General features: G+C 44.4%; 1 protein-coding gene across 1 annotated transcript; it reads right to left on the bottom strand.

The window, feature by feature from the left end:
* Positions 1 to 7,687: 7,687 nt before the first annotated feature.
* Positions 7,688 to 12,765, bottom strand: LOC124616339 (Krueppel homolog 1-like; the record flags this gene model as incomplete). Its single annotated transcript, XM_047144646.1, has 3 exons — positions 7,688 to 11,400; positions 11,446 to 11,616; positions 11,704 to 12,765. Coding segments are annotated over 3 exons (1,401 nt in total), but the record flags the coding sequence as incomplete, so codon positions are not given.
* Between the last annotated feature and the right edge of the window lie 4,704 nt (positions 12,766 to 17,469).

Raw genomic sequence — 17,469 nt, 5'->3', positions numbered from 1 at the left:
CCTCCTTTCGTCGATGACCTAGAGTATTTCCTCTGTTACCCAAGGTTCCTTCGCAGTAGCTTGTAGCTACGTTTGTCTGTCCAACATCTGTGGTTACACATTTTTAGGTATGACCAATTGCCTTCAACTGAACTGCCTACTCTGATATTCCGTATTGCAGTATCCACATCCTTAGCGAACTTCAAACGCATCTCATCATTCTTCATTACTTCAGCATCCCACTTCCTTCCATACTGATTGTTACGAACGATCCTCTAAGGCTTCAGTCTAGTCTTCATCATTATCAAATTGTGATCTGAATCTATGTCTGCACAAGGGTACGCCTTATCGTCCAATATGACTTCGGAATACGTGGTTAACCGTGATGTAATCCATCTGGAATCTTTCTTGTCTCCAAGTATACATCATCCTCTGATCCTTGAAATCAGTATTCGCTATTACCATCTGAAATTTATTTCAGGAATGGTTAGTGTCTCTCTTCTTTCATTCCTACTGACAAACTCATATTTTCTTCTGTTCCTCGGTATGCCGTAAAAACTGTTTCTGTTACATTCCTGTAATTTCCATGTAGTTTCACAAGAGAGAAGAATTTCATTGAAGTGCTTTTTACCTTTCCAGAAGCCAGTTTGCTTATCTGAAGCATGGTAGTATTATCTAAAACCTTGTGGTTATTACATATACCCTATTATATTAAACCCTATATGTCTAAATTTATAAGTACAGCATCACCACCAAACGTACACTACGTGATCAAAAGTATCGGGACACCTGGCTGAAAATTATTCACAAGTTCGTGGCGCCCTCCGTCGTTAACGCTGGAATTCAATATGGTGTTGGTCCACCTTTAACCTTGATGAGAGCTTCCACTCTCGCCGGCATACGTTCAGTCAGGTGCTGGAAGGTTACTTGGGGAATGGCAGCCCATTTTCATGGAGTGCTGCACTGAGGAGAGGTATCGATGTCGGTCGATGAGGCTAGGCACGAAGTCGGCGATCCAAAACATCCCAGAGTTGTTCTCTAGGATTCAGGTCAGGACTCTGTGCGAGGCTAGTCCATTACAGGGATGTTATTGTCGTTTAACCACTCCACCACAGGCAGTGCATTATGAACAGGTGATCGATCGTGTTGAAAGATATAATCGCTTTCCCCGAATTGCACTTCAACAATGGGAAGCAAGAAGGTGCTTAAAACATCAATGTAGGCCTCTGTTGCGATAGTGCCATGCAAAACAACAAGGGGTGCAAGCCATCTCCATGAAAAACACGACCACACCGTAACACCATTACCTCCGAATTTTACTGTTGGCACTAGACACGCTGGCAAATGACGTTCACCGGGCATTCGCCATACCCACACCCTGCCATCGGTTCGCCACATTGTGTACCGTGATTCGTCACTCCACACACCGTTTTTCCACCATTCAATCGTCCAATGTTTACGCTCCTTACACCAAGAGAGGTGTCGTTTGGAATTTACAGGCGTGATGTGTGGCTTACGAGCGGCCGCTCGACCATGAAATTCAAGTTTTCTCATCTCCCGTCTGTCATAGTATTTGCAGTGGATCCTGATGCAGTTTGGAATTCCTCTATGATGGTCTGGATAAATGTCTGCCTATTACGCATTACGACCGTTCTCCAATTGTCGGCGTCCTCTGTTAGTCAGCAGGCGAGATCGGCCTGTACGCTTTTGTGCTGTGCGTGGCCCTTCACGTTTGCACTTCACTATCACAACGGAAACGGTGGACCTAGGGATGCTTAGGAGTGTGCAAATCTCACGTACAAAGGTATGACCCAAGTGACACCCAATCACCTGACCACGTTCGAAGTCCGTGAGTTCCACGGAGCGCCCCATTCTGCTCTCTCACGATGTCTAATGACTACTGAGGTCGCTGATATGTAGTACCTGTCAGTAGGTGACAGCACAATGCACCTAATATGAAAAAGGTATGTTTTTGTGGGTGTCCGGGTACTTTTGGTAAAATAGTGTAATCATGATGAAACACTGGCTGTGTCCTAGTCTATTCGCAGGGTTGTCTCGTCCAAAGTTGGCTGATGAAATCAAGAAAACGTAATATTTTCACTTTACCAAAGTATCATTCATTCCTGTCATAGTTATGTCACCAATGATGCAGTTTTCATTTCCATATTTCTATGTTTTACGTCGTCGATTTGCATTGTGTCAGTTTTTATACTGCTGTCCGCATACCCTTCTTTCAGAGAAATCGACTCACGTCCTCTCTTTCTTCTTTATTGAGACATTTTTCTATCTACAAGTTTCTTTCTGCTTCAACTCATTGCATGCGGGGGACACTATACTTAAAAGGATTAATTTCTACTTCTCTCTTCTTTTCTTTTGGTAGTATTACGATAACAAAATAACAGTGCTTCTGAATACAGTATTTTGCATTCAAATGCGGGATGACGCAGAGCTCCACACTCAAACTTCCACAGACAGCAGTGTGGACCAAAACAGGAAAAAAAGTGTAGTATACATTTCTCTTCGGCATCTATAGTTTGGGATGAGGGAGCATAGACCGAAACAAAACAAAAAAATCAGTGAATGTAGGCTCTAAAATGCACACTTTGATATCTATGAGCACTTGTTCAGTACAAGAGATACGTTCTCCAGTAGCGAAGATGAACAAGTGTTACTGGATCTAAACGTATGCACTTTAGAGCAGATGTTTAGTGGACTTTTTTTTCTTGTTTTGGTTCATACTACTTCCTCTCAGATACAGAAAGCAAAGAGCTTTCAGTAGAAGACATGTGTCTCACAGTAGCAAGATGAACAAGTGCTCATAGTTCTTAAGGTGTGGATTTTAGAACCGATTTTTACTAGACCTTTCTCATTCAGGTTTTGTTTGACGTATATGACAAACTTTCAGAGGTTGCACTATGGAGTTGCGCAAAATTTTCTGGAACCTGTATTGTGAGAGCACACTGTTGTTCGAAACACAGATTTGTACGCCTGTAGGAGAAGATATGCATTCATTTCATGCTTGGTACATCAGAAGATTGTTGTAAAATAGTATGCAGACAGAGAACCATGTGCCACTCCATCCTTTACAACTTCTCAGAGAGGACTCTTTCCTGATATACTTTTTATGTTCCTTCTTACCGAGTGAGGGTGCACTCTGATTGGCCTCGCATTCGCGAGGAGCGGTTTCAGCTTTCGCCCGCGCCACGTGATTTCCTAAATCGATTAACGCGAATATCTGGATGATTCCTCTGAAACATACGTATATTTCCCTATCCTTGTTCTACTCACGTTGGGTACTGTCTCTAACGACATTGACATCAACAGGACATTAAATCCTAATTATCCTCAACTTTTCTTCCAGTGTTTCTTCATTACTTACTTTGTCTGCACAATATTTTTTTAACAGTCTTCTGATGCACGAAATATGGAATGATTGTAGATTCTTCTGCTACAAGTGCTCCAGTCTGTGTTTCTATAATACAGTTTCAAGAGCTTTTTACGCAATTCCATACAAATGTTTGACATCAGGGAGAACTCTTTTGTTGATCTTAAGTACCTCTGCAGTGTTTGTCTCATTCAGATTTTTTCTTTTTTTTTCAACCATCTTGCGTAACCTTGTTTCTTTTGTCCTAGAAGTTGTTCTACTCTTGTACAGTAATCACCCCAGTTTTTATTTCAAGCAAATTATTTTACTGTTCTCCATCACCTCTTTTGCTGGATTAGTCTTAACCAAATCCTTCGCTAATAATGCTATTCATTATATTTATTAGCAGATCTTAAACAGGACAGAAAACTTCGAAAACTTCTGGCTCTGTTGTCTGGCCGGTATAATCATGTTATTGACAACAGAGCTCGCTGAGTTCCAAGTCAAAGATTTTCTTTCCACGAATGCCTACCAAATAATTCTTTTGCTAGAAATTTATGGTTTGATTCATTCCTGCTAGAAATTTATGGAAATGGAAGCAGAAGTTATAACGAGTGCTGGTGAAATTATGCATTCAGGTCAGTGGCATTTATTTTGGATTACTACATGACAGCACTGAGTTCAGTTATAATATTCTAGAATGAATGTTTCACTCTGCAATGGCGTGAGCTCTGTTTTGGAACTTCCTGACTATTAAAATCTATTAATACCTATTCTCTACCGACCAAACATAACATAAAGTATCTTATGCTCTGCCATGCATGACAATAAAAAGGGATATTGCGGAGAAAGGCAAAGTTCCGGCTTCAGATCCTGGTCTGCATCTCTGGTCTAATCTCACACGTAGTTTCTTAGCTGTGAAAACTACTTCTGAAAACAATCTGTAGCTTGTGGCTGAGCCATTTTTGCGACGGAAACATTTCTGCGAGCCGTCCTAGTTCCATCAGTAAGTGCGTCCTTGTGTGTGTGTGTGTGAGAGAGAGAGAGAGAGAGAGAGAGAGAGAGAGAGAGAGTGTGTGTGTATGTCTGTGTGCTTGTGAGTGCAAATGAATCCGTATGAAACCGTAATACGTACGCTGTTATGAAAGTTTCTAACAGACTGAAGCTGCTCGATGAACCTAAAGCTTTCATGAGTCCTCGTATATCTATAGTTTTGTGTTCGTTTCGGATTATTCTGCACACGGTACCTCGAAAATTTATTAGTTTTATTAACCTTGTTAACACAGGTGACCAAAACGTAGCACACAAATCAGGTGAGTGAGACACAAAGCGCCACGCGGCCCTTTTCGCCGGAGGTTCGATTCCTCCCTCAGGAATGGGTGTGTGTGTTGTTCTTAGCATAAGTTAGTTTAAGTGGTGTGTAAGTCTATAGACTGACGACCTCAACAGTTTTGACCCTTAGGAATTCACACACATTTGAACATTTTGAGACACAAAGCATTCAGGTTCAGGTGTTCATATTTGTCCAGTTTTTCCATAGTAAGAAAGCAGGCTACTGGATAGCGGGATTGATCTTACACCCAAACCTCTAGTTGTCAGACATTCAGAACGGTGCCAAACGTTGTTTGTTGATAGAGTATCAACCAGATCTCCCATTTGATTCGTACTATGTGCTGTCGTTCAGTAGACAGGGCGAAAATATCAACTAACAGTAACACCAGAACAACGAAACATATAAAAAGCATTACTGTAAGTAACTAACACCTGTTGCTTCGTGGGGAAGTTGGGAGAGCATTAGATCCTTCTACCATGAGTACAGGGTTCAAATTCGACTGAGGATATTTCGTTACTGTGTTACGCGTGAAAGTGTAGTATAGAACAAAGCGTTTATGACATGTGAAAGGGCTGTTTGGAGTTTATAGCAACGTACACTTGGCAATCTGCTTTCGCTTCGTCTCTTTGAAAGTAGTAAACGTATACATTTGTAGTTTCACAAAATGCACAATCAGAACAGAAATATAAAGAAACAATTGCATCACACGTGCGGAAGTAATAGTAATAATAATAATTAATAATAAACAAAATAATAAAATCATTAACAAGTATATAACATTCAGCTAATAAAGCGAAAGGAGACTGCCAAAAGAAAATTGCTACAAATTGCGAAAAATGCATTTACATGTCAGAAACATGTCCTCCCATACGGCAGTTTCCCATGTAAACAGTTAAAACTACTGTCGTCAGTGGGGTTTGGAAGCTCTACCTTCTCACCCACGCGAAACCTACAACACAAGCACTCACAAATACGCCTTTTCTGTGCTCTGTAGCTCTGGTGATACTTTGAGTTACCGATTACTCATCTTCTACTGGACTACAGCACACAGCACAAACTAAATCGCTGTTTTGGTTGGATACACTGTCGACATACAACGTTTTTTCCGAGCTTAGTGTCTGACATCTGTAGGTTGTGATGAAGATACCTTGGCAAATTAAGTTCCTGCTTGAAGCAAAATAAATTTAGAAAAACTTACAAACGTCCTTGATATACTTCTATTTCATTCTCGTACAGCTGTACTCAATTAAACGCAATGATGTTCTGATAATCTCTGTTCTTAAAAGTTGATACAATTAATGTCTTGAAATTAAGTCGTAAAATACATTTTCACCAGTGAATACCAGCGTTAATGAGTGAACCTATCGCTGGTCATAAGCATTCCAGCGTGACACACGTTCGCTCTGCTGCATAATAGCAACCAGGAGTCTCCTGTTTTTCTACCATTACTTTTAAGTTTGCTGTTATGTTTCTCTTACCACACACTAATAACTCAACTCAGTGGATTCAGTCCAAAATCCAAACAGTTCAGCTCAGATAATGATTGGAATGGTAGCCTGCATCTGCAGACTATTGGAAGGGAATTTACAAAACGATTGGAGCCAGATTCTTGCTGTGTTTCTACTGATTTGCATGAAGCGTAATGGTATCCATCAACGTCGAGTTGTTCCTAGAAGCTCTGGCTGAATGCTCAACATCATGAGCAGACTCATGTTCCATTCACGAACACTTTACACTGAAATGTTGCATGTTACATCGTTTTCAATGCTGTCAATTATATCCCTGCATTTTTTTCAGATTTCGCACAGTAAGTGTTACATCTCAATGTGTTTATAAAGCTCTTCGTGTGACTAATTAAAGTCATACCTTCGCAAACAAAGTTAAAAGAGAAAGCGCCCCACCTCACCTTCTAGCACATAACTGTATAATATGTTGTAGCTGCAATCGGCCTACGCCGTACTGACTCACACCAAGGGTAAATATGTGGCATTTAACTTGCTGTTATAAGGTATGTGTCCTATACGTCCATGATTCTAACGTAACAGTGATGACTGTAAAATAAATGACAAAGAAAACATATTGGAACATGTAATGCGGGTTCACGAGATTACTGAAGCTTCGGGACGACTTGTGAGTTGGATGCATGGCCGATTCTCAGTTAAAGAAAATCATGAACCGTTGTTCTTGTACTTCTCCAACGAAAACCACAAATTTCCCATTATCAATACGTTTTTTTTAAAAAAAAATACAAGTGATTGATGTAAACATGCATTCGTTACCAGAAGCTTCAGTTACGCTGTGTCAAAAACTGAACTGCCGACCTTTACATAAATGTCATACAAACTGTGCCGTGATGTTACTATTTGTATCGTTGTAATTTTTATGGATTTTACTGACTGTGTACGCTATGACACCACAAACTTTTTTGTATATCATTACTATATGAATGTAACTACAAATTCTACCAAAGCAAATTTTTCATTGAGAATGCAGACATGTCGTAATAGATAAAGAAAAGATTTTAATCCTTCTGCAAAGCCTTGAACTCTACCTACGGTTGCGTCCAGAATTTTTAACAACACATTGAAAGTCGTTTGTAGCAAGCGCAGTTAGGTACGTTTTTATTCTTTTCTGTCATTGTGTAGGTAGTTAATTGACAGATTTTATATATTCTGTACTACTTTTTGTCTCCACTATTGATCTGTTGACAGTCTGAAGATTACCATTGGCTGGTCGAAATCGGTTAAGGCATTGTAAAACGCTTGTGTGGTTGCATTGCAAAATGTAAAAGAAAAAACATTATCCCATTACATTCATAACCGGAAGATGTTAGTTACTCAAAACACAGAACTGGAATATGTATGAATCCCTTCATTCTATTCCCTCTGTCTTCTGTTATTATATGTAAATTTATTCTCATACTTTCATGGATCAGTTATATGAATGGGTCAAAGGTTTCACAAATAAGGAATGTTCTGTTTAGAAGTATTACTCTCATTTATTTACACATATATTTCCGAAACTGACGTCATCATTAGTTAAACAATTTGTGGTTGCATAGGTATATATGTAGATAATTTGAGATTGTCTTTTTAACACACACATACAGAATCAATATGGTAATCTTGAACACATTTTATATGACATGTCTCTGGTATACTCCATTTCATTGTACATACTGTATATTATAATCATATAATTATATCAACATATAGTTCCATGCTATCAGTTTACTGAAATAAATTAAAGCACTCGTAAGTGCTATGGCAAAGAGGTATACATAAAGTAGCCCTAAATCGTTCCTGAGGTAATAGTTTCTGAGCAATTAAGAATTAAACTTTGCTTATGCTCGATCAAAAATTGAAGACCAGCTCTACAGTGCTAATAACAAATCTTATGTCTGCCACAGCAGTCCAGTATATGAAAACGATGTGGGTCACAGTTGTCTACTGTAAAAAGAAGAAACTCATATGAGTTATGACACAAAGTTACACATCACGATTTTTGGTATTACGTATTGCAGGTACGACAGGATATCTAGTGTGAGCTGTTACTTACGTAATGTAACAGCAATAGTACTAATTGTTTTTCCTGAGATTACTTGTATGGAACTTTTAAGAAAAGTTTAAAATAATTTCAGCATTTCTTGGTGCAAAAATAAGGGTGAAGAAGTATTCTACGTAATTTTACATCTGTATACGTGCTTTTACCCCACAAATTGCAGAAAAAGTTAACAAAATGTAGATAATGTATTTGTGTATATGATAATGGTGTGGAACAGCTAGCTCTGCATTAGCAGTTACATAAGTATTAATGTGTAATCCTGAGATAAAAACAATTTGTTTTTTGTGAGTCATATAGATTCTGGTTGATCACTATTGATTTTCTAAAGCATGATTACAGTATGTACATCGACTTTGATCAAAAACCAATAAACCTGAGGTTAAATTAACACTTTCATAATTTATCATTAAATTTTTCTTTGCAATTGTTTTTAAAATAACAACAAATATATAAAACAACTTTACAGTTTGATTTCCGTAAACCACAGTTTATAAAGAGATGTATTTTTCTTATTAAAATAACAATATCAATAACTGTTTCTAGAAATCAGAATACTAGGCAGACGAAGCCAATAAAGTGTAGAAATAATCTGCACATTTTACCACACAAATACATTGTTGGCATTTAAGTATCTTAAATCACTTTGTACTCTGTTAATTAAAAACTGAAACAACAATTGCAGCTGTTTTTGTTCCAATAAAATAACTGTTGTTCTTTGAGGATTTGTTCCCAACTGTTGTACAAAAATGAGTCACTTGTGAGGCATATTTCAAAAAATTGTGAAATAATAATCCCTGATATATGTATAAAGACCATACACTGCTATGATTGTGCACAACATTCAGCTATGACAATCTAAACTATGACAACAGATAATCTAGTCAATTTCACATGGCACATACCACTTCTGTATAACATGAACGACTCATACTATTATTACATACATAATTACAACACAAAGGACATACATATGTTGACTCATAAGGAACTTGCCATTCATTAACACAACAAAGACTTCTGGAATAGACACTAGACGAGCTCTCTTAGATCTATAATATACTCCATGCAATTTTAATATTGTACACGTTTCAACACAAACTCTGACACTGACATTCTTTTTCGAAAGGCCATTTGTATGTACGATGGAATCAGATCAGTTTCAACCATTATGCATCAGGCACCAAAGAAGGCAACTGTGCACATAAAAATGGAAAATGCTTTATGGGACCCCATCCACACAAGGGGACATAAACGTGGCTCTGAAGGCCAGCTCCAAAGACTAAACTTACTGTAACTTTCAACGGTTTAGAATGTGTATATTGGCACCTGAATAAACAACTAGCATTTCTGAATATTTTCGGGATGCAAAATGTTGAAATTTCTTGTATACGAAAAATTGTCTTTCACAAAAAAATGTAGAAACACTGTCACAAGGCCTCATGAATCTTTACACTTTATTTCTTCTTGCTACTGATGCGTTTGTACTTTGGTGAGGACTTCGTAATTTTAAGAAACAGCGAAAGTAAAATATACATTAGCACAAGTGTTCAACAATTTTTAGCTAAATAATTTCTTCTCTCTCGTTACCAGATATCGCAAATGCTCCTAAACATATCAAAAAACTTTTTCTTGTGCAGTACAGAGCAAAATTCTGATTTGAGGTACCTGCACGCAGGTTACTACATTTCTTTGTTTCTTTATTGCTAAAATGATCCGGAGCAACCCAGTGCTGCTTGTATGTACAGTCTTGTCAACTCGTCATAGTGCAGTCTTTGACACTCAGTCGTGCTCGCGAGGTTTGTAACTCTCTGTGAAAGGATCATAGTGAATCCAGTCTGTTTGAGATCAGCTGGGTACGAATTTCACTGAGCGCTATTCCTCGTTACTCATAAAAAAAACAATAAAAAAAGAAGAGAGATGAGCGAGCTCTTAAAGAAAAAGTACATTCGACACACACGGACAGCAAAAAAAAGAAAGGAGCGGAAACCGTCGTGTCCTTATCCCTCCAACAGGACATTCAGCCTGAATGTTTTATCTGCTTTCTGTGAATGAATTAAACAGGAATAGGAGTAATGAACATGTGTAGCTTATGAAGTAGCTTGCAGGAAGGGTAGGTGTATTTGGGCATTGAGAAAATGTAGACCAAGTATTTTATGGTACCTTTGGTTTATGTAATAAAACAAATACTGTTTTCTCTAGTAAGAGGCTCGGCGCGGTGTCTGGCGGGAGCAGCTGTTTCGATATAAATCTACTGGTCTCACTGGCTACCGACCCCTTGGTCGATGTGGCCAAAACAGACAAATTATACATCAGACGACAATGCGTTTAATGCGCCTGCATACTCGTAAACGGGACTGTATTATAAGTTTCAAATGTCATACATATATGATGAAAATCGTGAGACGAAGTTTACGTGAGAACAAGATGCTACAAAAATGTGAGTATATTGTCTGACAGTATTGAAAGGTAACGTCGTTAACGACCAGAAACAAGTGAATATATCCGAAGTGCTGAACCGTCTTTTGATTTGTATCCAAACAGCTACGCCACCAAGGCAAGAGTGTTCTTAGAGTTAGTCATGACTACTGTAGCAAATAAATTAGAATAACTGGGATATTTTCAAATACAGCGGCGAACAGTTTCAAATGGCGTACGGATACCTGGTTTAGGAAGGACCAGCGGAGGGACAAGTACCTTTAGTAATAACAGTACTGCTGTCAGCTATAACTCTATGAAAATTTTGACGTCCTCCAGTTAGACACGAGTCCACTAACTGGAGCAGAACACTGTACAAATGCGCGTCTGAGCTCGCATTTCCTCATCTCACTCGGCTATAGGCTAGACGCAAAGTACCCTGAACAGTCGTTCTGACTAGCCTACAATTTGTCCGTATTGTAGTCACTCGCGGAGTCACTTCGCTTCACTTGTGAGAAGTCCCAGTGTTTTACTCGCGAGCGACGGAACGTTAAGCGACGGAAGTGTCCGACGGCACTTACGAGGCCCCCGCGTAGTGTATGACGGAGCTGTAGCGGATGGCTGGTTCGGCGGCGGCCGCTGCCGCGATGGACTTGAGGATCTGCTTGCAGCGCTTGCGGGGCGGCAGCGAACAGGCGTCGCGGCGGTCGGGCGACGCGGGAGCGGCGGGTACGGGCGAGACGGGGTTGCTGGAGGGCGGCGTCAGCGGCGGCGACGGGCTGGAGGCGGCCAGGCACGCCGGCACGGGCAAGTCGTACGGCGTGGCGCGGCCGCGCATCGAACCCAAGGGCTCGGGGAACAGGTAGACGGGCGGCTCGCTCAGCGGCACGGCCGTGTCGGCGCGCGCGAAGTGCTCGTCGTCTTCGACGCTGGCGGGCGGCGTCAGGCTGCCGCCGACGCCCTCGGACGACGTCGCCGCCGCCACGGCCGCCAGCAGCACCGGGCTGACGCCGCCGCTGCCGCCCCCGGCGCCGGCGGGGACCGCCGCCTGGCCCGCGTGGGCGGGTGGGACGGGCGCAGCCCCCGACGGCGGGTAGAAGTAGTAGTAGCACATGTCGCGCACGCTCACGGGGTTGCCCGCGTCGTCTTCCATCGACGCCGCCACTTCTGTCGCCTTGCGTGCCACTTCCGCCTCCAGACGAGGCTCCGGGGACGGCGCTGGCGGCGGAGGTAGGTGGTGCTGCTGCTGGGGCTGCTGGTGGTGTTGCTGCGGCTGTTGCTGGTGGTGGTGGTGGTGCTGCTGCGACGACGGCGTGTGCCACTGGTGCTGCGCAGAGCTCGCCGCAGGAGCTTGCTGTTGCTGCTGCTGCTGCTGCTGCTGCTGCTGAGGTTGCTGAGGTTGCTGCTGCTGCTGCTGCTCCGAGTGGCTCTTGATGTGCACCTCCATCGCCTTCTTGGAGGTGAACGTCTGGCTGCAGATGGTGCACTTGTACACCTTCTCGCCGTAGTGCGCCACTTGGTGCAGCTTCAGCACGTGGTTGTAGCCGAACGACTTGCCGCAGATGTCGCACGAGTACGGCTTCTCGCCCGTGTGCGTGCGCGTGTGCACCTTGAGCTGCTTGGAGCAGGTGAAGCCCTTGCCGCACGCCTTGCACACGTACGGTTTCTCGCCCGTGTGCGTGCGCATGTGGATGACGAGCTGGCCGCTCTGGATGAACGTCTTGGAGCAGACCTGGCACTTGTGCGGCCGCTCGCCCGTGTGGATGCGCATGTGCCGGTGCAGCTTGCCGCTGTGCTCGAAGGCGCGCTCGCACACGTCGCACTTGTACGGCCGCTCCTTGGTGTGGATGCGCCGGTGCACGCTCAGATTCTCCTTGACGGAGAAGGCCTTCTTGCAGAACTCGCACTGGTACGGCTTCTCGCCCGTGTGCGTGCGGAAGTGGCGCGTGAGGCGCGCCGGCACCGCGAACGTCTTGCCGCAGATGGTGCACGGGTAAGGATCGTCGCCCTCCTTGCCGTGCGAGCGCACGTGGTTCTGGTAGGTGTTCTTCTGCGAGAACGTCTTCTGGCAGAAGGAGCACTGGAAGGCGCCGGCCGCGCCCTGCGCGCCCGCGCCGCCCGACGCGGAGGCGGCGGAGGCGGCGGAGGCGGAGGCCGCGACGGCGGCCGCCTGCTGGGCCGCCTTGCCCGCCTCCTCGAAGGCCTGCGTCAGCGAGAAGACGGGCAGGTCGGGGCTGCAGACGACGCGCTTAGGCGACAGCTCCTCGCCCTGCGGCGCCGACCCGGGGCCGGGCGCGGGCGCCGGGCCCTGCCCCTGCGCCTGGCCCTCGCCGTTGAAGTAGCCCACCATGCCGGGCACGGGACTCCACAGCAGGTCTGCAACACGACACCAGGCCGGCGGTCACACCTGCTGCACTGCACTGCCACCGAAAGGGGCCCAGCAACAGCTGGAAAAATCGCGGTTGAACACGGCTTTACTAACCAGTTCTTTACACGACGAATTTCAGTCATAAACAGACCTTATTCAGACGAACTGTGATACACCTCAAGATCGTCTATTTATGACTGAAATCCGGCGTATAAAGACTGACGTATACATCAAAGTGCAACCACGATTTTTCAACAATTTTTGCAAGTTACAAATCTCACCCCAACAAAATAAAACTAGCCATCTCAAGCGCCCTCAGCAGCTCGTGCACCAATGCACTGAAACAATAAATAATATCTACACGCATTCTGCTGTGACTTCGTGGCCAACGAAAGACAGAGAATACAATCAAATTCTAATTCTATTACCTTTGCCTAGAGGAAGAGATCCTCGGGATCATTTACAAGGAAAAGAAATTTTAGTGAAAACAAAATGATTCTGAATAGACTATAACGGCGAATAATGCGATAAAGGCGAGCAAAAGACAAAACTGAAGGGTAGGAAAGTAGCTCTCTTAAATATATATACTTAAAATTTTTTAAAAAATAAAGAAAAATATACCGGTGTCGCAATGGTAAAGTGCCAGTTTGCGGACATAAGGTTAATCTCTGGAAATGTCTACTAATGCATCGTGAATCGAGTCCACGTTAACTTTAGGTATCCCGTAAGTGGTTGGGCAAATCACAATAGATATAGGAAGGGAGCAATGGCGTAGTAGCTCGTTCAGACAAATTTCCCGCTTGCAGCCTCTCGTCATTTAATTCATCGCACGATATTTCGTCTGGGCAGTCATCTTCAGGTCAGCTATCAGTCTTCGGTGCCTAGTAAAAACATCAATTTTGAAACTTATTAATCATTTCTGATAGCAGAATACTGTGGACAGGAACGCAAGTCGTACCCAGGCGCGTAACCAGCGCTACTTCAATTGAAAGAAAGGAAGCTGGGTTAAGTTTTTAATGTTTAACTGAGCATACGTTTAATGCTGCTTCAGGTCGCTAAACAACAATAAAGCACTTGTTATAAAAACTTTGTTGATACTCTGTTAACATTAGAGTCCTGTCAGCGACGAACTCACTAAAGACGATGCACAAACTCGTATTGAGAAATAGTGGCGAAGAAAATAGGCTTTTCACAGTACCGTTCCAGCGTTTTCTTAAGAGATTTAGGAAACGAAGGAAAACCTAAATCAGGCTGTGGTTTGCAAAGCTCTTCCACGCCAAAAGGTATAGTGGTTCGAACCACTGTTCTCTTGAATACGAATGAAATGTCTTGCAGTCACTCGCCAGTGTGCGACTGCTTTTTCCTCTATTATTTTTTAGCTCCACCGTTGCTGTCGTGCGGTTTTAAGGGACTGACGACCTGATAGAATAACTACGGCAGAGAGACTGACATAGCCTTGGTTGTCACCGAGAAAAAAATCTGTTAGAGCAGAGTATAAATGTATGGTACGTTAAACAAGTTTCAGTCAATTTTACAATCACAATAAAGGAAAGAAGTCCCGTAAAGCCTTTAGATACATCTACACGCATCTAACGGATACATTTGTATATCTGTAGTTCATGTTTTAAATCATTTTATCAAACCACGTATGCGGCCTCGAAGAATGGGTATATTTTTCTGTACATTTACCTTTATCGTGACATCATGGGATATACTTTCTTTCTACATCTTTTACGGATTCTAATAACAGACAAAATGGACTGTTCGTGAATCCTTACGCACATAACGTGGTAGGGATGTGCCTCCGACCCACGTGAAATTGACACACCGGATGAACAACAGTTGGCTTGGTAGAATGACTCGACAGTGTGATCCGACATTCGTTTGCACAGAATCCTGGCTGGTACGCCGTCCCTGCCTCAAGAGAACACACAGAAAAAAAAGTTGAGAACATCATTTTTGTGATTCGTAGACGAGCGTTGTGGTGTAGAGGCAGCAATAGTGTTGAGCACCGAATAAAAACAAAATCTGATACCCAGGATGGTGGAGTGCCAACTAGGTGAGAATCAAAAACAAGTAGTGTTATTTGCCATAACTACATTCTCAACAGTACACGCATCCGTGTTTGAGAAGGGAATTAGAATTTGTGGTGCCTTTCTAGCAGAAAGTTATGATTCAGTTCTAAATAGCCTTACCAGCAACGTAACAGTCAGCAGACGCTACCTCACATTGGCCAAATGTCTAGTAAAAGAGCGTAAAAGTTTTCTTTTATGTAGTGCTAAAGGTATCTGGAGCTTTCCAGACGGCTATGACGACATATTCAGGACGAAACGAACCACCAGAGTAGTTTAGGACGTGAAGAGGTCGTATTTCGCTGTCACCACACACGTCGAGAACCGAGTGTGTAACTCACATTTCTTAATGTTCCACCGACGCGGTATCCTCCACCAGCAGATCGAAGGTACGGAAGTCCAACATTCAGATTGGCTAAACTGTCGGAAACACAAACTTAGCGATCACTCGTCACTGCCACCAACGGCCAACGCCACACCTCCCCGCGAGCCCGCACTCCGCGCACGGAACACAGTTCAACAGTCGCGGCCGACTCGCGCGACTGGGAATCGCAGGCGATTTCGGCGCGCGGCGATCGACGGAAAGTCTTTATATACGAATAAACCGTGGTGCACGTATACGCACCGGGGGTATGCGCGCAGGTGTGTGCGCGTCGGGGGCGGAATGGAAAGGGCTGTCCCACGCAATGGGGGTAAACCACCCCCTACGCGTGCGCACGCGCAACCGCCGTGCGCCCACGTTGTCGCCCCAAGGCTGTGGGGGTGGCGCGGCAAATGGGAATGACGATCGCCTGCTGCCACACTACTGAAGGGAAGCGCTCGTTACGGATGATAATTTTCACAGTTATACATGCAGTTAGACGGCCCTATGCGACAAAAACATCAATTTTTGGTGATGACTGAGGACCGAAATTAATACGCGTCCTGAAAGTTGGTAGGACAACACCTTAGCGAACAACGGTAAGTGTTCTTACCGGTGGACGTCGCCGGCTTGTACGCGAGCAGGAGATGCCTGATCCATTCCTTCTGCGTCTTCTCCCAAATGTCCTCCATGGTCGGTGTAGCAGTAGCGCATTCGGACTAGACCGGGACCGCGATGGTGAGAAACGTCCAACAGCGTCGACAACAATGTTGACAACTCGACCGCCGGGCACGAGAGCAGGCCAGCTCTGACCGCGTCCAGAAGGAGAACGCACACCACTGGAGCCCCTGTCCAGAGAGAGCCGCGGGGGGGACACTACAGTGCTTGTCAGAGTAGTTCGAAGAACTGAGGAGAAAAGTCTCGCGTCCCGTCGAGTCGACTAGTCCTAGTCGCAGCCGGGAGGGGGGAGGGGCCCTTCCCGCGGGTCCGTGTGGGATAGACCCGCGCTGCTGGTACGTGCCGGGAAAAAACATATATATATGAAAAGTTTACAGCGCCAGAGGGTGTGTTGTGTGCGTCGTGGAGGGGGGTGGGGGTGTGGTGGGAGGCGCGTCCAGGGGTGGAGTGCCACAGGGTAGGGTGAGGGGGGGGGGGGGAAAGGGGGGCGGGGGGTTGGCGGTGCCTGGCGGTGGTGGGGAGGATCCTGGCTGGGTGAGTGGGGGGTTGAGGGGGGGGGGGGGGAAGCGCGCGCAGATACATCACTTTTTGGCGGCGGGGCCATTGAGCGCGCGCTACGTCACGGGCTGAGCTCCACGTGCCGGGCCGGGAAGTGGGAGAGCGCTCCTTGGGGCAGGTCAGGCGCAGCAGAGCCACACCGCACGCGTGCGCCAGCCTAGCTGCGCTCTCACTGCGACGCGCCGCTGCCCACTGCGGCCGGCCGGCGACTGCCCTGTTGCAGCGAGCAGGGTCCACTCCTTACCTCTGCCTCCTCTGGCACAGTGGCTGCAACGTTCACACCTGTTACTATGCCAGTGAACGAGTCCTTGAGGAAGTACAACTATCTGGCACCTATCACTTTTCTATTATAAGATTCTACGACACGTTTTGGAGTTACTTCTTCATTATCAGTTACTTTCTTTGTGACAGTTTGGTCTGACCACCTGCGCAACCGTCCCGCAATGCCCGTATGCTGCTGTTCGAACTCAACTATACATTCTACTGGTAATTTTTTTTTCTTAATATTGTATCTAGTTATGAAACGGGAATATTTCAACGTAACGGAAACAATAAGAAAGCAGTGCCAATCTTAGTTATGTTCATTTTATGCTATTTCATAACTGATTACTTACTACAGGGACACTTGTGGTGCGATAATGTGGATTCCATGGTTTGGCCGTTAGGAGCCACCTTCTGAGCTTTTCGGCTTGGTTACAGTGTAACACGTCCATTGCGACACCACGCATCTCTCCTTCAGCTCTGAAATCACAACACTGTGGCAGGTATTGATGGTGA

Source organism: Schistocerca americana, chromosome 5 (genome assembly GCF_021461395.2).
Source record: "Schistocerca americana isolate TAMUIC-IGC-003095 chromosome 5, iqSchAmer2.1, whole genome shotgun sequence".
NCBI classification, from domain to species: domain Eukaryota; kingdom Metazoa; phylum Arthropoda; class Insecta; order Orthoptera; family Acrididae; genus Schistocerca; species Schistocerca americana.
The sequence above is the reverse complement of the archived record's forward strand: the minus strand, read 5'-3'. Positions and strand labels throughout refer to the sequence as shown.